Raw genomic sequence first — 16,361 nt, forward strand, 5'->3', positions numbered from 1 at the left:
GGGGTGTGTTTTGGGTGTGAAGGGGTGTGTTTTGGGGTGTGACTGGGTGTGATTGGGGTGTGTTCTGGGTGTGTTTGGGGTGTGATGAGGTGCATTTGGGGTGTACGACGTGTTTGGGGGTGTGACGGGGTGTGATTGGGGTGTGACGGGGTGTGTGAAGGGGTTTGACGGAGGTGTGACGGAGTGTGATGTTCTGGGGAGGGTGTCAGGGGGTGTGACATTGTGGGGGTGTGACGGGGTGTGTTTGTGGTGTGACGGGATGTGGGAGTGACGGGGTGTGTTTGAGGGTGTGATGTTGTGGGGGTGTGACGGTTTGTGACGTGGGGGGGTGTCAGGGTGTGTGATGTTGTGGGGTGTGTCGGGGTGTGTTTGGGGTGAGATGTTGTGGGGGGGGTGTGACGGGGTGTGACGTTGTGGGGGGTGTGATGGGGTGTGACATTGTGGGGGAGTGCCGGGGTGTTTGGGGTGTGACATTGTGGGGGGTGTCGTGGGTGTGACGTTGTGGGATGTGTGTCGAGGTGTGACAGAGTGTGTCGTTGTGGCGGGGTGTGGCAGGGTCTGTGACGTTGTGGGGGTGTGACGGGGTGTGTTTGAGGTGTGATGGGGTGTGGGAGTTACGGGGTGTTTGAGGGTGTGATGTTGTGGGTGTGTGACAGGGTGTGACGGGGTTTGTTTGGGGTGAGACATTGTGGGGGGGGGGCGTGACGGGGGTGTGTTTGGGGGTGTGATGTGGGAGGGTGACTGGGTGTGTTTGGGGGGTGATGTGGGGGGTGACTGGGTGTGTTTGGGGGTGTAATATTGTGGGGGGGTGATGGGGGTGAAGGAGTGTGTTTGGGGTGTGAAGGGGTGTGTTTGGGGTGTGACGTTGTGGGGGGGGTGTCGGGGGTGTGATGTTGTGGGGGGGTGTGACGGGGTGTGGGAGTGATGGGAGGTGTGACGGGGTGTTTGGGGTGTGTTGGGGGGGTGATGTTGTGGGGTGTGTGTCAGAGTGTGTGACACTGTGGGGGGTGTCAGGGGGTGTTTGGGGGTGTGACGGGGTGAGTTGGGGGTGTGACACTGTGGGAGTGTGTCGGGGTGTGTGAGGTTGTGGGGGTGTGACAGTGTGTGTTTGGGGTGAGACTGGCCACTGGGTGTCACTTATGTGCGAAGGGAAACATGCTGTGTGCATTACCCTGACTGGCCACCAGGTGTCACTGCTGCTTCATGAGAGATACAACCTGTATATTGCCTCAACTGGCCACCTGGTGTCACTGCTGTGCCAAGGGAAACACCTTCTGTGCAGTACCCCAACTGTCCACCAGGTGTCACTGCTGCTCCAAGAGAGACACACTCTGCATTACCCTGACTGGCCACCAGGTGTCACTGCTGCTTCATGGGCGATACAACCTGTGTATTACCTCAACTGGCCACCGGGTGTCACTGCTGTGCCAAGGGAAACACCTTCTGTGCATTACCCTGACTGGCCACCAGGTGTCACTGCTGCTCCAAGGGAGACATACTCTGCATTACCTTGACTGGCCACCGAGTGTCACTGCTGCTTCATGGGCGATACACTCTGTGCATTTCCCTGACTGGCCACCGGGTGTCACTGCTGTGCCAAGGGAAACATGCTCTGTGCATTACCCCGCCTGGCCACTGGGTGTCACTGCTCCTCCAAGGGAACCACTGTCTGTGCATCATCCCGACTGAGCACTAGGTGTCACTGCTGGTCCAAGGGAACACCTTCTGTGCATTACCTGAGTGGCCACTAGATGTCACTGCTGCTCCAAATAAATGTACTCCGTGCATTACCCTGACTGACCACCAGGTGTCAGTGTCGCTGCAACGGAAACACACTCTGTGCATTACCCCAACTGGCCACCTGGTGTCACTGCTGTTCCATGGAAAACACCACACTCTGTGCAGTACCTTGACTAGCTGCCGGGTGTCACTGCTCCTCCATGGGGGAGACACACTTTTCATTAGTCAACTTGGCTAGCTCTCTGGCCACCCAGCTCTGACGACAGTGCCGCCACCAGCAGCAGCGCAGAAGTCCCCACTTAACTATGCGCTGCCCAGAGCAGGCAGAGGATTCAGGGTGCCCCTCAGCAACCCGAACAGACACTCTGCCCCAGGTTCCTGGGCCTGCCGCCCGTGGTTGATGCTCCCTGAGGGCTCTGCGAGAGCCAGGTTCCCCTACCCGGACGGCTCTTGGGGGCTGCAAACAGTCGAACGGCAGCGGGAAGCTGAGGGGCAGCCGCAGCCCCAGGGCCAAGAGCAGCATCAGGAGGAGGAGGAGACGGGAGCACCCAAGCTGCCCATACCATGGCACCAGCCAGCGCATCAGTCACCCCCCACTGGCCGGCTCCAGCCGCCAACCTGGCCAGGAGGAGGGCAATGCGGGGGACGGGGCAGGAGGCAGGGCTGGCACTTAAGAGGAGCAGGGAGCAGAGCCATAGAGATGGGTGGGGCCTTGTGGCAAGGGAGGGTGCAGGCCCCCAATTTTCTGTCTAGCCTACCTCAGCTGCCCCTCCCCCCCAGGGAAGAGGGGGGAAATTGGGGTTTGAGGGTTTAGGGTTGGGATTACAGGGTCAGGGTCTAGGGGTTGGATTAGGGTGAGGGTAAGGGGGAGTTAGTTTTAGGGTGTGGATTAGGTTTGGAAAGGGTTAGGGGTTGAGAGGGAGAGTTGGATTACGGGGAAGGGAGGGCTTAGGGTTCTCGGAGGCAGGTTTGAGGGTTAGAGGGTTGTGCTTAATGCGAGGGTTAGGATTAGCTTTAGGGATTAGGTTGGGTAAGAGTTTGGGTTCAAAGGTGGGTTAGAGTTAAGAGGTTAGGATTATGGTCAGGGTGGGGGTTATGATATAATAGGGTGATGGTCGGGGATCAGGATTAGTTGAAGGGTTAGGGTGCAGGGGTCAGGGTTGGGTTGCCTAGGGTGAAGGGAGGGGTCAGAGTTTAGGGTTGGGGTGTGGGATAGGGATGGGATCAAAGGTTAGGGGAGGAGTTGTGTTAGAGCATTGGGGTTAGAGTACTGGGGAACAGGAATTAGGGTTTGGGATTAGGGTTAGCAGGTGAGGGCTCAGGGTTTGTCTTTTTTGCTGTTCTAATTGCTTGAATTGACTATTCTGTATCATAATTTCCTGTAAATGTAGTTTAATTCCTTTTATTGACTTTTCAAAAACTTTAGTTTCATTATTATTATAACACGACCTACGTTTTTATTGTGACATAGTAAATTACAGGTTTTAATACTCATGATTATTTTGTTTTTAATGTCAGGCTATTATTTGTGATCATAGCACTTGAATGCTGCCTGATTTCCTTGGTTGCCTCAGCCCTGGTCCAGAAATAGCAGTTTGTGATGGATGATATCTGCCCTGTCACAGTTTCCCACCCCATGAAATCTCTATATTAAATTTGGACCTCAATAAAACAAATGTTTTCTAACTTAGAAAAATGTATTCAGTTAGAAAACTCATTTCATGAGTGTCCCAATTTCAAATAGAGATTTCCCAGAAGTAGCACATTGTGAATACCCCATCTGCCACAAATGGCTACTCCTAGACCTAGGGCTGGTGAATTGTGGGGGTGGCGAATTGCATCAGGACAGCAAAAACTTGCTATGCAGATGTCAGTAACTGCAACTGGTAGGAAATTGGGACAGGGAGCAATTTGTAATAGTACGTCCTGACACTACAAAGGAGATGCTGGGATGTTTCCCCCACCAGACATCAGGCTCTCCACATTAGGGTCAGTGGCTGCCAGGCCAGCTGGAGGCTGGTCTTGGTCTCTGTGGTGAGCAGGCTACGCTGGGAGCAGGAGAGGGTGAGATCTGGGGCAGGTTGTTCAGCAGCCAGGAGCCCACGTGCTTGTCTGTCCCTGAGCAGCTGAGGAGCACAGTGTGCAGCTGGTCCGTGCACCTGCTGTAGCCCCTGCTGTAGTGCTGCTCTGTGGCCAGGCTCTGCTTGATGGTGGCTGCAAGAGATGGGTCAGCGTCAGAAACAGCACAGCAAATGGGGGGCAGGAGCTGCTGTGGCAATCAGCCACAAGTCAAACCCACAAACCTGTCAGCTTGCAGCATCACCATCTGTCCTCCATATGCCACACACACCTCTACATCCCTCCTCTGTATGCCAGAGATGCTCATCTATCCATCTCCAGACATAGCTCTGTTTCTCTCTGATTTTCCATGCAGCGCACAACACGAGGTCCGAACCTGAGTGAAGCTTTTGGGTGCTGCAGTACGGGAGCTGTAGGGTGACAGTGCGTCTCTGGGCATCTCTAGTCTCAGCCCCTTTTCTCTGGAGTCCGAAGCCATGACTCTGAGTTCACACCTCTCGGGCCCAGACCCCATAGCCCTGAAGATACTCAACCAGCCACTTGTGCTCTGTGATCCCGTTACAGCAACAAGAAACTCCCCAAAGCCCCAAGAAGATGTGGGAGGAGTGACACCTTGAGCCTGGCAGGCAGCATGAACTCTCCTCAGCATGGCATGGACCATCCCTGGGGCAGACAGATCCTATATGACCCACAGGAGACCACGGGGGGCAAGAGAGTGCATCCCACTGAGCCTGATAGGACGCGTGGACCCTCCCTCTGGGTTGCATTGGGGCAGACAGACCCTCCCCCGAGATGGATCCTCCCCAGCCCATGGGAGACTACAGGGTGCCAGGGAGTCATTACCCAGGGTGTTGCTCTGTTGCAGGCTCTCCATGTGCTACACCGTGATCTCCATCACGTCAACTTTCTGCAGCTGGGATTGCTGTAAGAAGTGGCGGGAGGCACCGTTAACGACTGATGGCAGGTACAAGGATTTGGGGACTCAAGGTGTTGGGGTGTCGCAGGTGGGGCACTGCCTTGTGTGTCCGTCCATCCCCCCTCCCGTCGTGCCGCGCGCCCCGCAATGGCTGATGGGAGATGAAGGCCGAGAGAAACACTACCCCTCCCGTCGTGCCGCGCGCCCCGCAATGGCTCATGGGAGATGAAGGCCGAGAGAAACACTACCCCTCCCGTCGTGCCGCGCGCCCCGCAATGGCTCATGGGAGATGAAGGCCGAGAGAAACACTACCCCTCCCGTCGTGCCGCGCGCCCCGCAATGGCTCATGGGAGATGAAGGCCGAGAGAAACACTACCCCTCCCGTCGTGCCGCGCGCCCCGCAATGGCTCATGGGAGATGAAGGCCTAGAGAAACACTACCCCTCCCATGGTGCTGCAGGCTTCGCGCTTGCTGATAAGACGTTGCCAAATTACCCACAATGCACTGCGTCTCGTCCTTTCTCCCCCGCGTGTGGGCGAGGGGAAGGAGGAGTCTGCGGCTACCCCCCCCCGTCCCCAGGAACCGGAAGTTCCCTTGTCGCTCCCATCATCCCGCCTGCCCTAGTAGCTGTCGGCTGGCCGCTGGCGGGGCCGGGGCCGCCATGAGTAAGCGGAAGGCGCCGCAGGAGAGCCCCAATGCGGGGATCACAGACTTCCTGAGCGGTGGGTTGGGCGAGCGAGCGGGGGCTGCGCCGGGAGGCGGGGCGGGGGTTGGCTATTGGCGGCGGTTCAGCGGCCGGGCCTGGCCTGTCGGGGAAGGCGCGTGTGAGGGGCACCCGGGGCCCCAGACTAGCCCGAATTTGGTGGTGCCCAAACTCCGCCCCCGCCCAAACTCCGCCCCCCCACCTGCCCAAGGCTCTGGGAGGGATTTTGGGTGGCGGAGGAGGTCTGGGGTGCAGGCCCTAGTCTGGGGCAGGGGATTGGGGTGCGGGCTCTGGGAGCGAGTGGGGAGGGAGGGGTGTAGGGGTGAGGGCTGTGGGGTGTGGGAGGGGCTCAGGGCGAGAGTAGGAGTGTGAGGGGCGAGGGCTCTGTCTGGAGTTGGGGTGATGGAGGGGCTCAGGGCTGGGGCAGAGGGTTGAGGGTGCAGTGCGGGGGTGAAAGCTCTGGCTTGGGGTGTGGGCTATGGGGTGGGGCAGGGCTGGGGATGAGTTTGGGGTGCAGGCAGGCTGCTCCAGGACAGGGGCCAGAGAGGAGGTCTCCCCCAGCCCTTTCCCTGCTGGCAGCAGCGAGCTCTGGGGGAGGAGCCCCCCTTTCCCATCCCCACAGCAGCACACTCACCCCCACCACTGTCACCACATGTGCTCCTAGGGCCTCTCTCAGGTCCAGGAATCTCCCTCACCTTCCCCGAGGTGGGTGCTGGGGGTGCTGTGTGTGCCTCCTCCCCTGCTGTTGCCCCTGACTGTAGCCTCACTGGGGGTGAGGGATGGGGGGCTGCCTCCTTGCCCAGCATGGGGCAGGAGTGGTGACTGGGAGCGGGTGGCCCTGTGCTGGTGGAGGGTCCTGCCGGAAAAGGGAAGGGTCTGAGGTGGAAGGGCAGGCTCAAAGTCAGTCTGCCCTGGCAGTCGAGATGGGGGGCACTGGGGCCCTGTGGCAGCAGTTGCGGCAGGGAGGCAGCATGGAGCTGTGGGGAGGAGGCAGGGGGAGGCATGGGGGTGGCAGGTGGGGGGGGGACGGGACACCCGGCCCCAAATATTGGTGGAGCTGGGCTCCTGGGCTCTGAATATTGCTGGTGCCCGGGCACCACATGGTAATATAACTCGTCGCCTGTGCTAGCCCGGTAATGTTAACCCGCCCGCTCTTGACTGAGAACCGGTTCGGAGTGAGCGGTCAGACCCGAGTGCGTGTAAGAAATGTCTCTGTGTCTCTTTCCATTGCCCCCGGGCCGCAGAACTGGCGAACTACGAGAAGAACGTGAACCGAGCCATCCACAAGTACAACGCGTACAGGTAGGTGCGCCAGCGAGCAGTGCGGGTATCACCTTGTTCTCCCAACCCTCCCTGCTCTCAGCGCAGAAAGAGGGCTGCGGTGTCCCCTCTCCTGGGTGCCATGGGAAACTGCTCCAGGCCCAGTCTTACTCAACAGGGATTGGTAACTGGTTAAAATATAGTAAACAAAGGGTAGGAATAAATGGTCCATTTTCAGCATGGAGAGAAGTAAATAGTGGTGTCCCCCAGGGGTCTGTTCTGGGACCAGTCCTATTCAACATATTCATAAATTATCTGGAAAAAGGGGTAAACAGTGGGGAGGCAAACTTCAGATGATACAAAACTACTCAAGATAGTTAAGTCCCAGGCAGACTGGGAAGAGCTACAAAAGGATTTCACAAAACTGGGTGAGTGGGCTACAAAATAACAAATTAAATTGAATGTTGATAAATGCAAAGTAATGCATGTTGGAAAGCATAATCCCAACTATACATATAAAATGATGGGGTCTAAATTAGCTGTTACCACTCAAGAAAGAGATCTTGGAGTCATTGTGGATAGGTCTCTGAAAACATCCACTCAATGTGCGGAGGCAGTCAAAAAAGTGAACAGATTGTTGGGAATCATTAAGAAAGGTATAGAAAACATCATATTGTCTCTGTGTGAATCCATGGTATGCCCACATTTTGAATACTGCGTGCAGATGTGGTCGTCCCATCTCAAAGAAGACCTATTGGACTTGGAACAGGTTCAGAAAAGGGCAACAAAAATGATTAGGGGTGTGGAATGATTTCAGTATGAGGCGATATTAATAAGACTGGGACTTTTCAGCTTGGAAAAGAGATGACTAAGGGGGGATATGATAGAAGTCTATAAAACCATGACTGGTGTTTAGAAAATAAATAAGGAAGTGTTATTTACTCCTTCTCATAACACATGAACTAGGGGTCACGAAATAAAATTAATAGGCAGCAGGTTTAAAACAAACAAAAAGTATTTTTTCTCACAATGCTCAGTCAACCTGTGGAACTCCTTGACAGAGGATATTGTGAAGGCCAAGACTATACCAGGGTTCAAAAAAGAACTAGATAAGTTCATGGAGGATAGGTCCATCAATGGCTATTAGTCAGGATGGATAGGGGTGGTGTCCCTAGCCTCTGTTTGCCAGAAGCTGGGAATGGGTGACGGGATGGATCAGTTGGTGATTACCTGTTCTGTTCATTCCCTCTGGGACACCTGATGTTGGCCACTGTCGGAAGACAGGATACTGGTCTAGATGGACCTTTGGTCTAACTCAGTTTGGCCGTTCTTATGTTCTAAATTTAAGCTAGGCTCAGGGTCTCGGCCAGATTCTAATTTGATTAACTGTGTTCTGCAATCTTAAAATTCCAATCCAGCCAGATACTTCATTATGCACTTAAGAAGAGACGTAAAACTTTTTTTGAAATTTAGATGGCATTTAAAAAAAAATGGCGGTTTTTTTTCTGCCTGTTCTCTCCCCCCCCCCCCCCCAAAATTGAAATATCTATAGTAATTACTTGCTTATTGAAACTAAAATTTCATTTTTGAAGAATGAGAAATGCGTTCTGTATAAGTTAGTTAGCATATAAAGTGCTGTTTGGTATATTGATGAAATAGGTGTAAATTATTTAGTTTTGATTTGAATAATAATAAACATATATTTTTGCCTATTGGCAAATAGGAAAAAAAATGTTTGAAACTAGAAGACATCAGTATTGTTGTAAGCCAAAAGGAAAGTTTATACCCTTTAGGCTCAGAAATAGCATGTAAATAGACCTGACTTTATTATGCAGATACAGGAGAAACTTGTGTTTCCAGAGAGAGAGCTTGGAAAATGACTGTCCGTATAATGTAGGTAACAGAGCTCGGTATTTAAAGATCAACAGTAAATTCAGGTAGATATCCGAACTTTACAGTAGTAACAACAACAACACCAGATTCTTTAATAGTGTGTTATCATCACATATACAGTAAGGCCTGGTCTACACTAGGCGTTTATGTCGAATTTAGCGCCGTTACATCGAATTAACCCTGCACCCGTCCACACCACGAGGCTATTTAGTTCGACATAGAGGTCTCTTAAATTCGACTTCTGTATTCCTCCCCAACGAGGGGAGTAGCGCTAAATTCGACATGGCCATATTGAATTAGGCTTGGTGTGGATGGAAATCGACGGTAATAGCTCCGGGAGCTATCCCACAGTGCACCACTCTGTTGACGCTCTGGACAGCAGTCCGAGCTCGGATGCTCTGACCAGCCACACAGGAAAAGCCCCGGGAAAATTTGAATTCCTTTTCCTGTCTGGGCAGTTTGAATCTCATTTCCTGTTTGGACATCGTGGCGAGCTCAGCAGCACTGGCAACGATGCAGAGCTCTCCAGCAGAGATGGCCGTGCAATCCCAGAATAGAAAGAGGGCCCCAGCATGGACTGATCGGGAAGTCTTGGATCTGATCTCTGTGTGGGGCGATGAGTCCGTGCTTTCCGAGCTGCGCTCCAAAAGACGGAACGCAAAGATCTATGAGAAGATCTCTAAAGCCATGGCAGAGAGAGGATACAGCCGGGATGCAACGCAGTGCCGCGTGAAAATCAAGGAGCTGAGACAAGGCTACCAGAAGACCAAAGAGGCAAACGGACGCTCCGGATCCCAGCCCCACACATCCCGTTTCTACGAGGCACTGCATTCCATCCTAGGTGCGGCCGCCACCACTACCCCACCACTGACCGTGGACTCTGAGGATGGGATATTGTCCACGGCCGGTTCCTCGGACATGGTAGCAGACGGGGAAGATGAGGAAGCAGATGAGGAGGACGAGGCAGTCGACAGCGCTTACCAAGCTGATTTCCCCGACAGCCAGGAGCTCTTCATCACCCTTACAGAGATTCCCTACCAACCCTCCCCAGCATGTAACCCGGACACAGATTCAGGGGAAGGATCAAGCAGTAAGTGTTTTAAACATCTAAACATTTATTTTTAACAAAACTGGAATATTAAGAATAAGAACAATGTGTTCTTCATGATTTCTTTACCCTGGGCGCTTAAGTATTCAGTTCCAACTATTTAAAAAAAATCTAACAGTGTCCGGTTGTGCATGATTCTGCTGCCCAAGCTGCTCCACTCTTTAGTCCCTGCCACTGCAGCTATATTAAAATCCGGTCTATATGTCCGGGGATAGAGCTGAAATCCTCCACGGACATCTCGACGAAGCTCTCCTGGAGGTAATGGGAAAGCCTGTTCATCAGGTTCCTGGGGAGAGCGGCCTTAGTGGGTCCTCCAAAGTAGGAGACGTTCCCGCGCCAGGAGATCCTCAAGTACTCTGGGATCATTGCCTTGCACAGCATGGCGGCATAGGGCCCTGGTCTTTGCAGGCTTACCCGAAGCATCCTTTCCTTATCGCTGTCAGAGATCCTCATTATTGTTATGTCGCTCATGATGACCTGCTTTGAATTAGGTAGGGGACTGTTAGTATTGGGACTGCTTGCAAGTTCCTTTACAGAACTGTAACCGCTGGTTTACAGCCACGCGGTGGAGGCGGGAGAGGGGCAGCATACAGGGATCTTTCCCTGGGACATCCGCGAGGGGGTGGGACAGGGCCAGAGTTCATGCTTGGCCGATTGGTGGCAGCAGAGACTGGCATTGCTTTCAATGTGAAAGGAGGCCAGTGGTACTACTAAAGTTTTAAGCAGCCACAAGTCTACGGCTTACCATGTTTGCCTGCTACAGAGATTCCGGTGTCCTGCCCCGCTTCCCAGATCGGCAGTGCAAGACCCCAGGCACTGAAGGCGAGGTCCGAAAATTCGACCTTGTCCTGAGTGCGCATGTGATAGGTGCGGTGCATGGTCTTGTTCACAGAGAAAGACTATGTTCTTTGTTCACAACTACATTTATGTTTCGGAGGAATTCACTACCTTTTTCTCATTCCCACAGCCACATCTGCGACTGTCTCCCAACCCAGCCTGGCATCACACTCCCAGAGGCTAGCGCACATTAGGCGGAGGAAGAAGAAGACGCGAGAGGACATATTCTCAGAGCTAATGGGCTGCTCCCGAGCCCAGGCAGCACAGCAGAACCATTGGAGGGAGAATTTGTCCCAAATGCACCGGACACACATGGAACGTGAGGAGAGGTGGCGGCAGGAAGACCAGCAGGCGACTCAAACGCTGCTTGGACTTCTGAGGGAGCAAACGGACACACTCCGGCGCCTTGTTGATGTTCTGCAGGAACGGAGGCAGGAGGACAGAGCCCTGCTGCAGTCTATCAGTAACCGCACTCCCCCGCCACCAAGTCCCATACCCCCCTCGCCCAAAGAAGGAGGGGCGGCAGAGTCCGTGAAAACTCTCACTCGACCCCTGCAGACTGCTCAAGCACCAGAAGGCTGTCATTCCCCAAAATTTGAAAAGTCCTTTCCTGCCCGCCTCACCCAAGCCCCCGTCCAAGTTTCACCCCCCAGTTCCATGTGTGGTTGTTAATAAAAAATACGTTTCTGTTCATTACTGTTTCAATCATGTTCTTTTGAGGGAGAGTCTGTCTGAAGGGGGGGAAGGGCCCTGGTAATTGGACAGTCACCTTTAGCAGGGTACAGAGGCGGGGGCAGGTCCAGCAGCAGGGCACATACACAGTGCAGTGACTAGTTACCCTGGTCAGTCTGGGAGGTGGTTTTCATGTTCTGTGCGTGGGGGGGGGTTGCTCTGTGACTTTGTGGCGGGGGAGGGCAGTTACAGATCTTATGCAGCGGTCCTTGTCCTGGATCACAGAGCCACGCAGGAGGGGATCTGTAACCCTCCTCCCCCTGCCATAAAGTCACATAGCCCCCACATACACGCAGTCCCGCTCAGGAGGGCTGGCAGGCTCCGTTGAAACAACCAGTCCGCCACTGCGAATCCTGTCATTCCTGGAGTTTAGAAGGATCATTTGCATCAGTACACTACACCCGCTCCCCACCACAGTCTGCGTCCCAGGTTTAAAACATTCCCGCGAAAACAGTAATAAAGACAACGGTGTTCATTAACAAAATAAAACTGATTTTATTTTTTTGGAAGGGGGTGGAGGGGGTCTGTAACTGGAGAGGATAGTCAACATTAACTGGGTAAAGAAACGGTGGCAGGTTCAGCTTCTCTGTACAGAAACTTAAAAGTCACTGGTTACCCTGCTCACTGTGGAACCTAGCTTTCAAAGCCTCCCGGATGCACAGCGCGTCCCGCTGGGCTCTTCTAATTGTCTGGCTGGGCGTAATCAGATGCCAGGCTATTTGCCTCAACCTCCCACCCCGCCATAAAGGTCTCCCCCTTGCTCTCACAGAGATTGTGGAGCACACAGCAAGCTGCTATAACAATGGGGATATTGGTTTCGCTGAGATCACAGCGAGTCAGTAAGCTTCTCCATCTCCCCTTGAGACGGCCAAAAGCACACTCCACCACCATTCTGCACTTGCTCAGCCGGTAGTTGAACAGTTCTTTTTCAGTGTCCAGGGCGCCAGTATAGGGCTTCATGAGCCAGGGCATTAGCGGGTAGGCTGGGTCCCCAAGGATCACTGTAGGCATCTCCACATCCCCAAGACTTATTTTGTGGTCCGGGAAGTAAATACCTTCCTGCAGCCGTCTAAACAGACCAGAGTTCCTGAAGACGCGAGCGTCATGAACCTTGCCCGGCCATCCGACGTTGATGTTTGTAAAACGTCCCCGATGGTCCACCAGTGCTTGCAGCACCATTGAAAAGTAGCCCTTTCTGTTAATGTACTGGCTGGCCTGGTGCTCCGGTCCCAGGATAGGGATGTGAGTTCCATCTATAGCCCCACCGCAGTTTGGGAATCCCATCGCGGCGAAGCCATCTATGATGATCTCCACGTTTCCCAGGGTCACTACCTTTGAGAGCAGTACCTTAACGATTGCGTTGGCTACTTGCATCACAACAACCCCCATGGTGGATTTGCCCACGCCAAAGTGGTTCGCGACAGACCGGTAGCTGTCCGGCGTTGCAAGCTTCCAGAGGGCTATGGCCACTCGCTTCTGGACAGTCAGGGCTGCTCGCATCCGGGTGTCATTGCGCTTCAGGGCAGGGGACAGCAACTCACAAAGTTCAAGGAAAGTCCCCTTCCGCATGTGAAAGTTTCGCAGCCACTGGGATTCGTCCCAGACATGCAGCACTATGCGGTCCCACCAGTCCGTGCTTGTTTCCCGTGCCCAGAATCGCCGTTCCACAACATCCACATGACCCATTGTCACCGTGATGTCCTCGGCGCTGGGTCCCGTGCTTTGTGACAGGTCTGTGCCACTCTCAGACTTCAGGCCCTCATCGCGGTGCCGTAGCCTCCTCGCCTGGTTTATCTGCATCTGCCTCTGGTAAAGGTGGATGATAACCTGCGAGGCGTTGACAACGGCCACAACTGCAGCGATGGTCGCAGCGGGATCCATGCTCGCAGTGCTGTGGCGTCCGCGCTGGCACTGACCGGAAAATTGCGCGAACTGATTTCCCGCCGGCGCTTTCAGGGAGGGAGGGAGGGCGGTAGTGACGGACGGATGACGACAATTACCCAAAAGCACCCTCGACCCTTTTTTTTTACCCAGAAGGCATTGGCGGCTCGACCCAGAATTCCAATGGGCAGCGGGGACTGCGGGAACTGTGGGATAGCTGCCCACAGTGCACCGCTTCCAATGTCGACGCTTTCCCCGTTAGTGTGGACTCACAAAGTCGAATTACTGTCCTTAGTGTGGACACACACGTTCGACTTTGCAATATCGATTCTACATTTTCGATTTAAGAGAAATCGAACTAGCCTCGTAGTGTAGACATACCCTAAGTGTCAAAATAGTAGACAAAACTAGCTGTTCTATGAACCTGTGTAATATAATTTAAATTGTTACTAATGTATTCTTGGAAATGCTAGCCTCATTCAAGCTTTTCCTTCTTTCCTTTCTCTTTCACTGTTCATTCTGAGACAAACTATTTCACAAGTTTCTTTTCATATTTTTCAATTTTTCTAAGCTGGCCCTTGGGGGGGAATGGAAAAAAATTGCGCCTCCTTCCCCCCCCCCCCCCCCCCAAAAAAATATCTGAGGTGGCTAACCAGATAAGTAGTTTTTGTAAAGTACTTCTGAATAACAGGCTCTTTTGTAAATTTAAGTTAGCATTGCTGTTTACCTTATTTATAAAAGTCCTTATGTGAGCCCCTTATGTTAAAGTGAGGAAAGTGATATTCAGGTTGCTGTATGATAAGCTTTTTTTTTTTTTTTTTTTGGTGTGGTCTTGTATTCCTGGTGCATGAGAAATAGGGGGTAGTTATACAGATGCCACTGCTCCAGGGTGGAACCACACACAGTGCACTGTAATGAGGGTGTACACAAAATGTTTGTCTGGTCATTTGATACTGTTCACTGAAGGCTGGAAAGTGAATGGAACTGTCTTTTTTTATATATATATATAGAAAAGCAGCTTCTGTAATATCCAAGTATCCAAGCAAGATAAAAAGTGGAGCTGAAGCAAAGAAGCTGGTAAGCTGTAAAACAGATGATAATGTTTTATCCGAGTTCTTATCATCCACACACTTAAATTCCATTTTTGTGTTAATATTTTAGTGCATTATAATATACATTATCATAGTTGTAATTGAGGAGACCCAACGATATGCTTTTTTCCTGCATTTTCTCAGACTTCAGAGGTTTAAATTTAGTGCAGGAACTGTAAATTTTGCTAAAAGAGCATTTTGAAATTTCACTGTAAAACAGGGAAAATTAGAGTCTGCTTCTGTTGCTCATAATGCTGCTGCTTACAATTATGAACATTAGCAAAATATTGTCTTGTAAGTTTGATTGTGTTTCTGTTTTGCAAGTTTCTGAATTTAGTTTTGTAGTTTATTCATAATGTCTGATGCTAGTTATCCTGAAGGTAAAGTTTCATTGACTTTTTGGTTCTGTTTCTTTTTTAGGAAGGAGTAGGGGCTAAAATAGCTGAGAAGATTGATGAGTTTTTATCCACTGGAAAACTACGTAAGCTTGAAAAGGTGAACCTCTTTGACCTTCTTCTCTGTGGGCATTTTTTTTTTCTGTACCTTCCAAGGCCTCCTGCTAACTCCATGCAACTGCTTTACTGTTTCTGGAGAGACTGAGGCCAAGCAGGAGGGAGATGCACGTAGACTGCCAGGGGAGTAGAAAGAAGGAAATGGGTATCTAAAAACAAAAAATCCTGAAAAAAATTGTACATCTCTGGAAATATTACAGGATATGATCAGTTTGCCTTCCTGCCCATTCTGTCCACCAAATTGATGACGTGGGTTCTCATGGAAGTTTGGTTTTAGCCAGGGCCACCTACCTTAGTCTGGACAGACATGTAGAAAGCTTCCTGCACGCAGCTTTTCCCAGTGCACCTTAGTCCTGGCCTGCAGCACCCCCTCTTGTTCTAAATTTGGCCTCCCACCCTTCTGCCAGTGGATCTAAAACCTGCCCAAGTCTCTCTTATGTACTTATTCCCAACATATAGAATTTACTTCAGTATATAGAAGGGTTCAGACAATGGCTTTAAAAATGCGGTTGTAAATCTGAATAGACATGTCAGCAAAAACTAAAAAGGACTTTTCTCCCTCCACTAAAAAAGAACCAGCCTCACTTAAAGCCTTATAACATCCCTCTGAGTATCAAACTCTCTTCTCTGAAACCAAAGAAGGAAGCAAATTCTAGAGCCAAGGGCTTGGGCACTGAAAACCACCTGTCCAGGTTCTTTCTGAGTGGATCTAGACAATCATGACATGAGTCTCTGATGTGTAGGTAATAGGTCAGATCTAACAATCATGACATGAGTCTCTGATGTGTAGGTAGTAGGTCAGATCTAAAAAGACTACAGCAACTTTCAAGTGCAATAATTCACTGACTTACTTTATGTTCCTGTGACTTTTCAAATGAGTTAGAGAACAGTCTTTTTTCTCCAGATTCGACAGGATGATACAAGCTCATCTATCAATTTCCTGACCCGAGTTAGTGGCATAGGGTAAGAATTTTTTTTGTATGGTTCTATCTACTTGTAGAGTTATTAACAGCAGTGTAGAAATTGAGGGTTTGAAGAAAGAATATGGAGATTGAGTTGGCAGCGGGACATCCAAACTGAGACATTAGAGATTCAAGACTGAGCCCAGGGGAAATGTACGTTGGGGAAATGACAGTGAAGAGATGGTAGCGGAAGCCATGGAAGTGGATGAGGTCACCTGCTTATAACAGAGAGAGGGAAAAGAGGAGCAGACAAAAGACAGAGCCTTGAGAGATATTGACGAGCTGGAATGGAGAGGGGGAGCGACTTCCAAAAGGAATGTGAAGGAGCTACCGAAGAGGTAGGAGGAAATCGAGTTGATGACAACCCACTTTAGCCTTTCCATAGCCAACTTTTTAAGGTGGGTAACATTGTTCTCTTGCGTGTAGGGAAACCAAGGCAAAGTTAAGTGACTTGTCCAAAGCCACTGTTAAAGCTGGGAATAGAACCCAGGTCTCCTAACTCCCATCCTCTTCCTCCATTTCCTGGTCCATGCAAGCAGTGTATGCCAAGTTGAGGGAGAATGTGAGAATGAATGTAAGAAATGGCTTTTGTACTGGAGAACTAATTGCCTGATTATAAACTTCGGTGTAATCTGTTAGTAAATTCT

At 51.3% G+C, this 16,361-nt stretch overlaps 1 protein-coding gene across 3 annotated transcripts in view; it reads left to right on the plus strand.

Moving 5' to 3' along the window:
• Window positions 1-5,337: 5,337 nt before the first annotated feature.
• Window positions 5,338-16,361, plus strand: part of POLB (DNA polymerase beta) — a 40,716-nt gene continuing 29,692 nt past the window's right edge. For all 3 annotated transcript variants that reach the window (XR_010561124.1, XM_065397942.1, XM_065397941.1), the window contains exons 1-5: window positions 5,338-5,457; window positions 6,683-6,740; window positions 14,160-14,226; window positions 14,661-14,735; window positions 15,657-15,715. Coding sequence is in view for 2 of the 3 variants with exons in the window: in XM_065397942.1 (XP_065254014.1) it covers window positions 5,397-5,457; window positions 6,683-6,740; window positions 14,160-14,226; window positions 14,661-14,735; window positions 15,657-15,715 (320 nt within the window). In the remaining variant the exon portion in view is untranslated. The remainder of the gene's footprint in view (window positions 5,458-6,682; window positions 6,741-14,159; window positions 14,227-14,660; window positions 14,736-15,656; window positions 15,716-16,361) is intronic.

Source organism: Emys orbicularis, chromosome 2, assembly GCF_028017835.1.
Source record: "Emys orbicularis isolate rEmyOrb1 chromosome 2, rEmyOrb1.hap1, whole genome shotgun sequence".
NCBI classification, from domain to species: Eukaryota; Metazoa; Chordata; order Testudines; family Emydidae; genus Emys; species Emys orbicularis.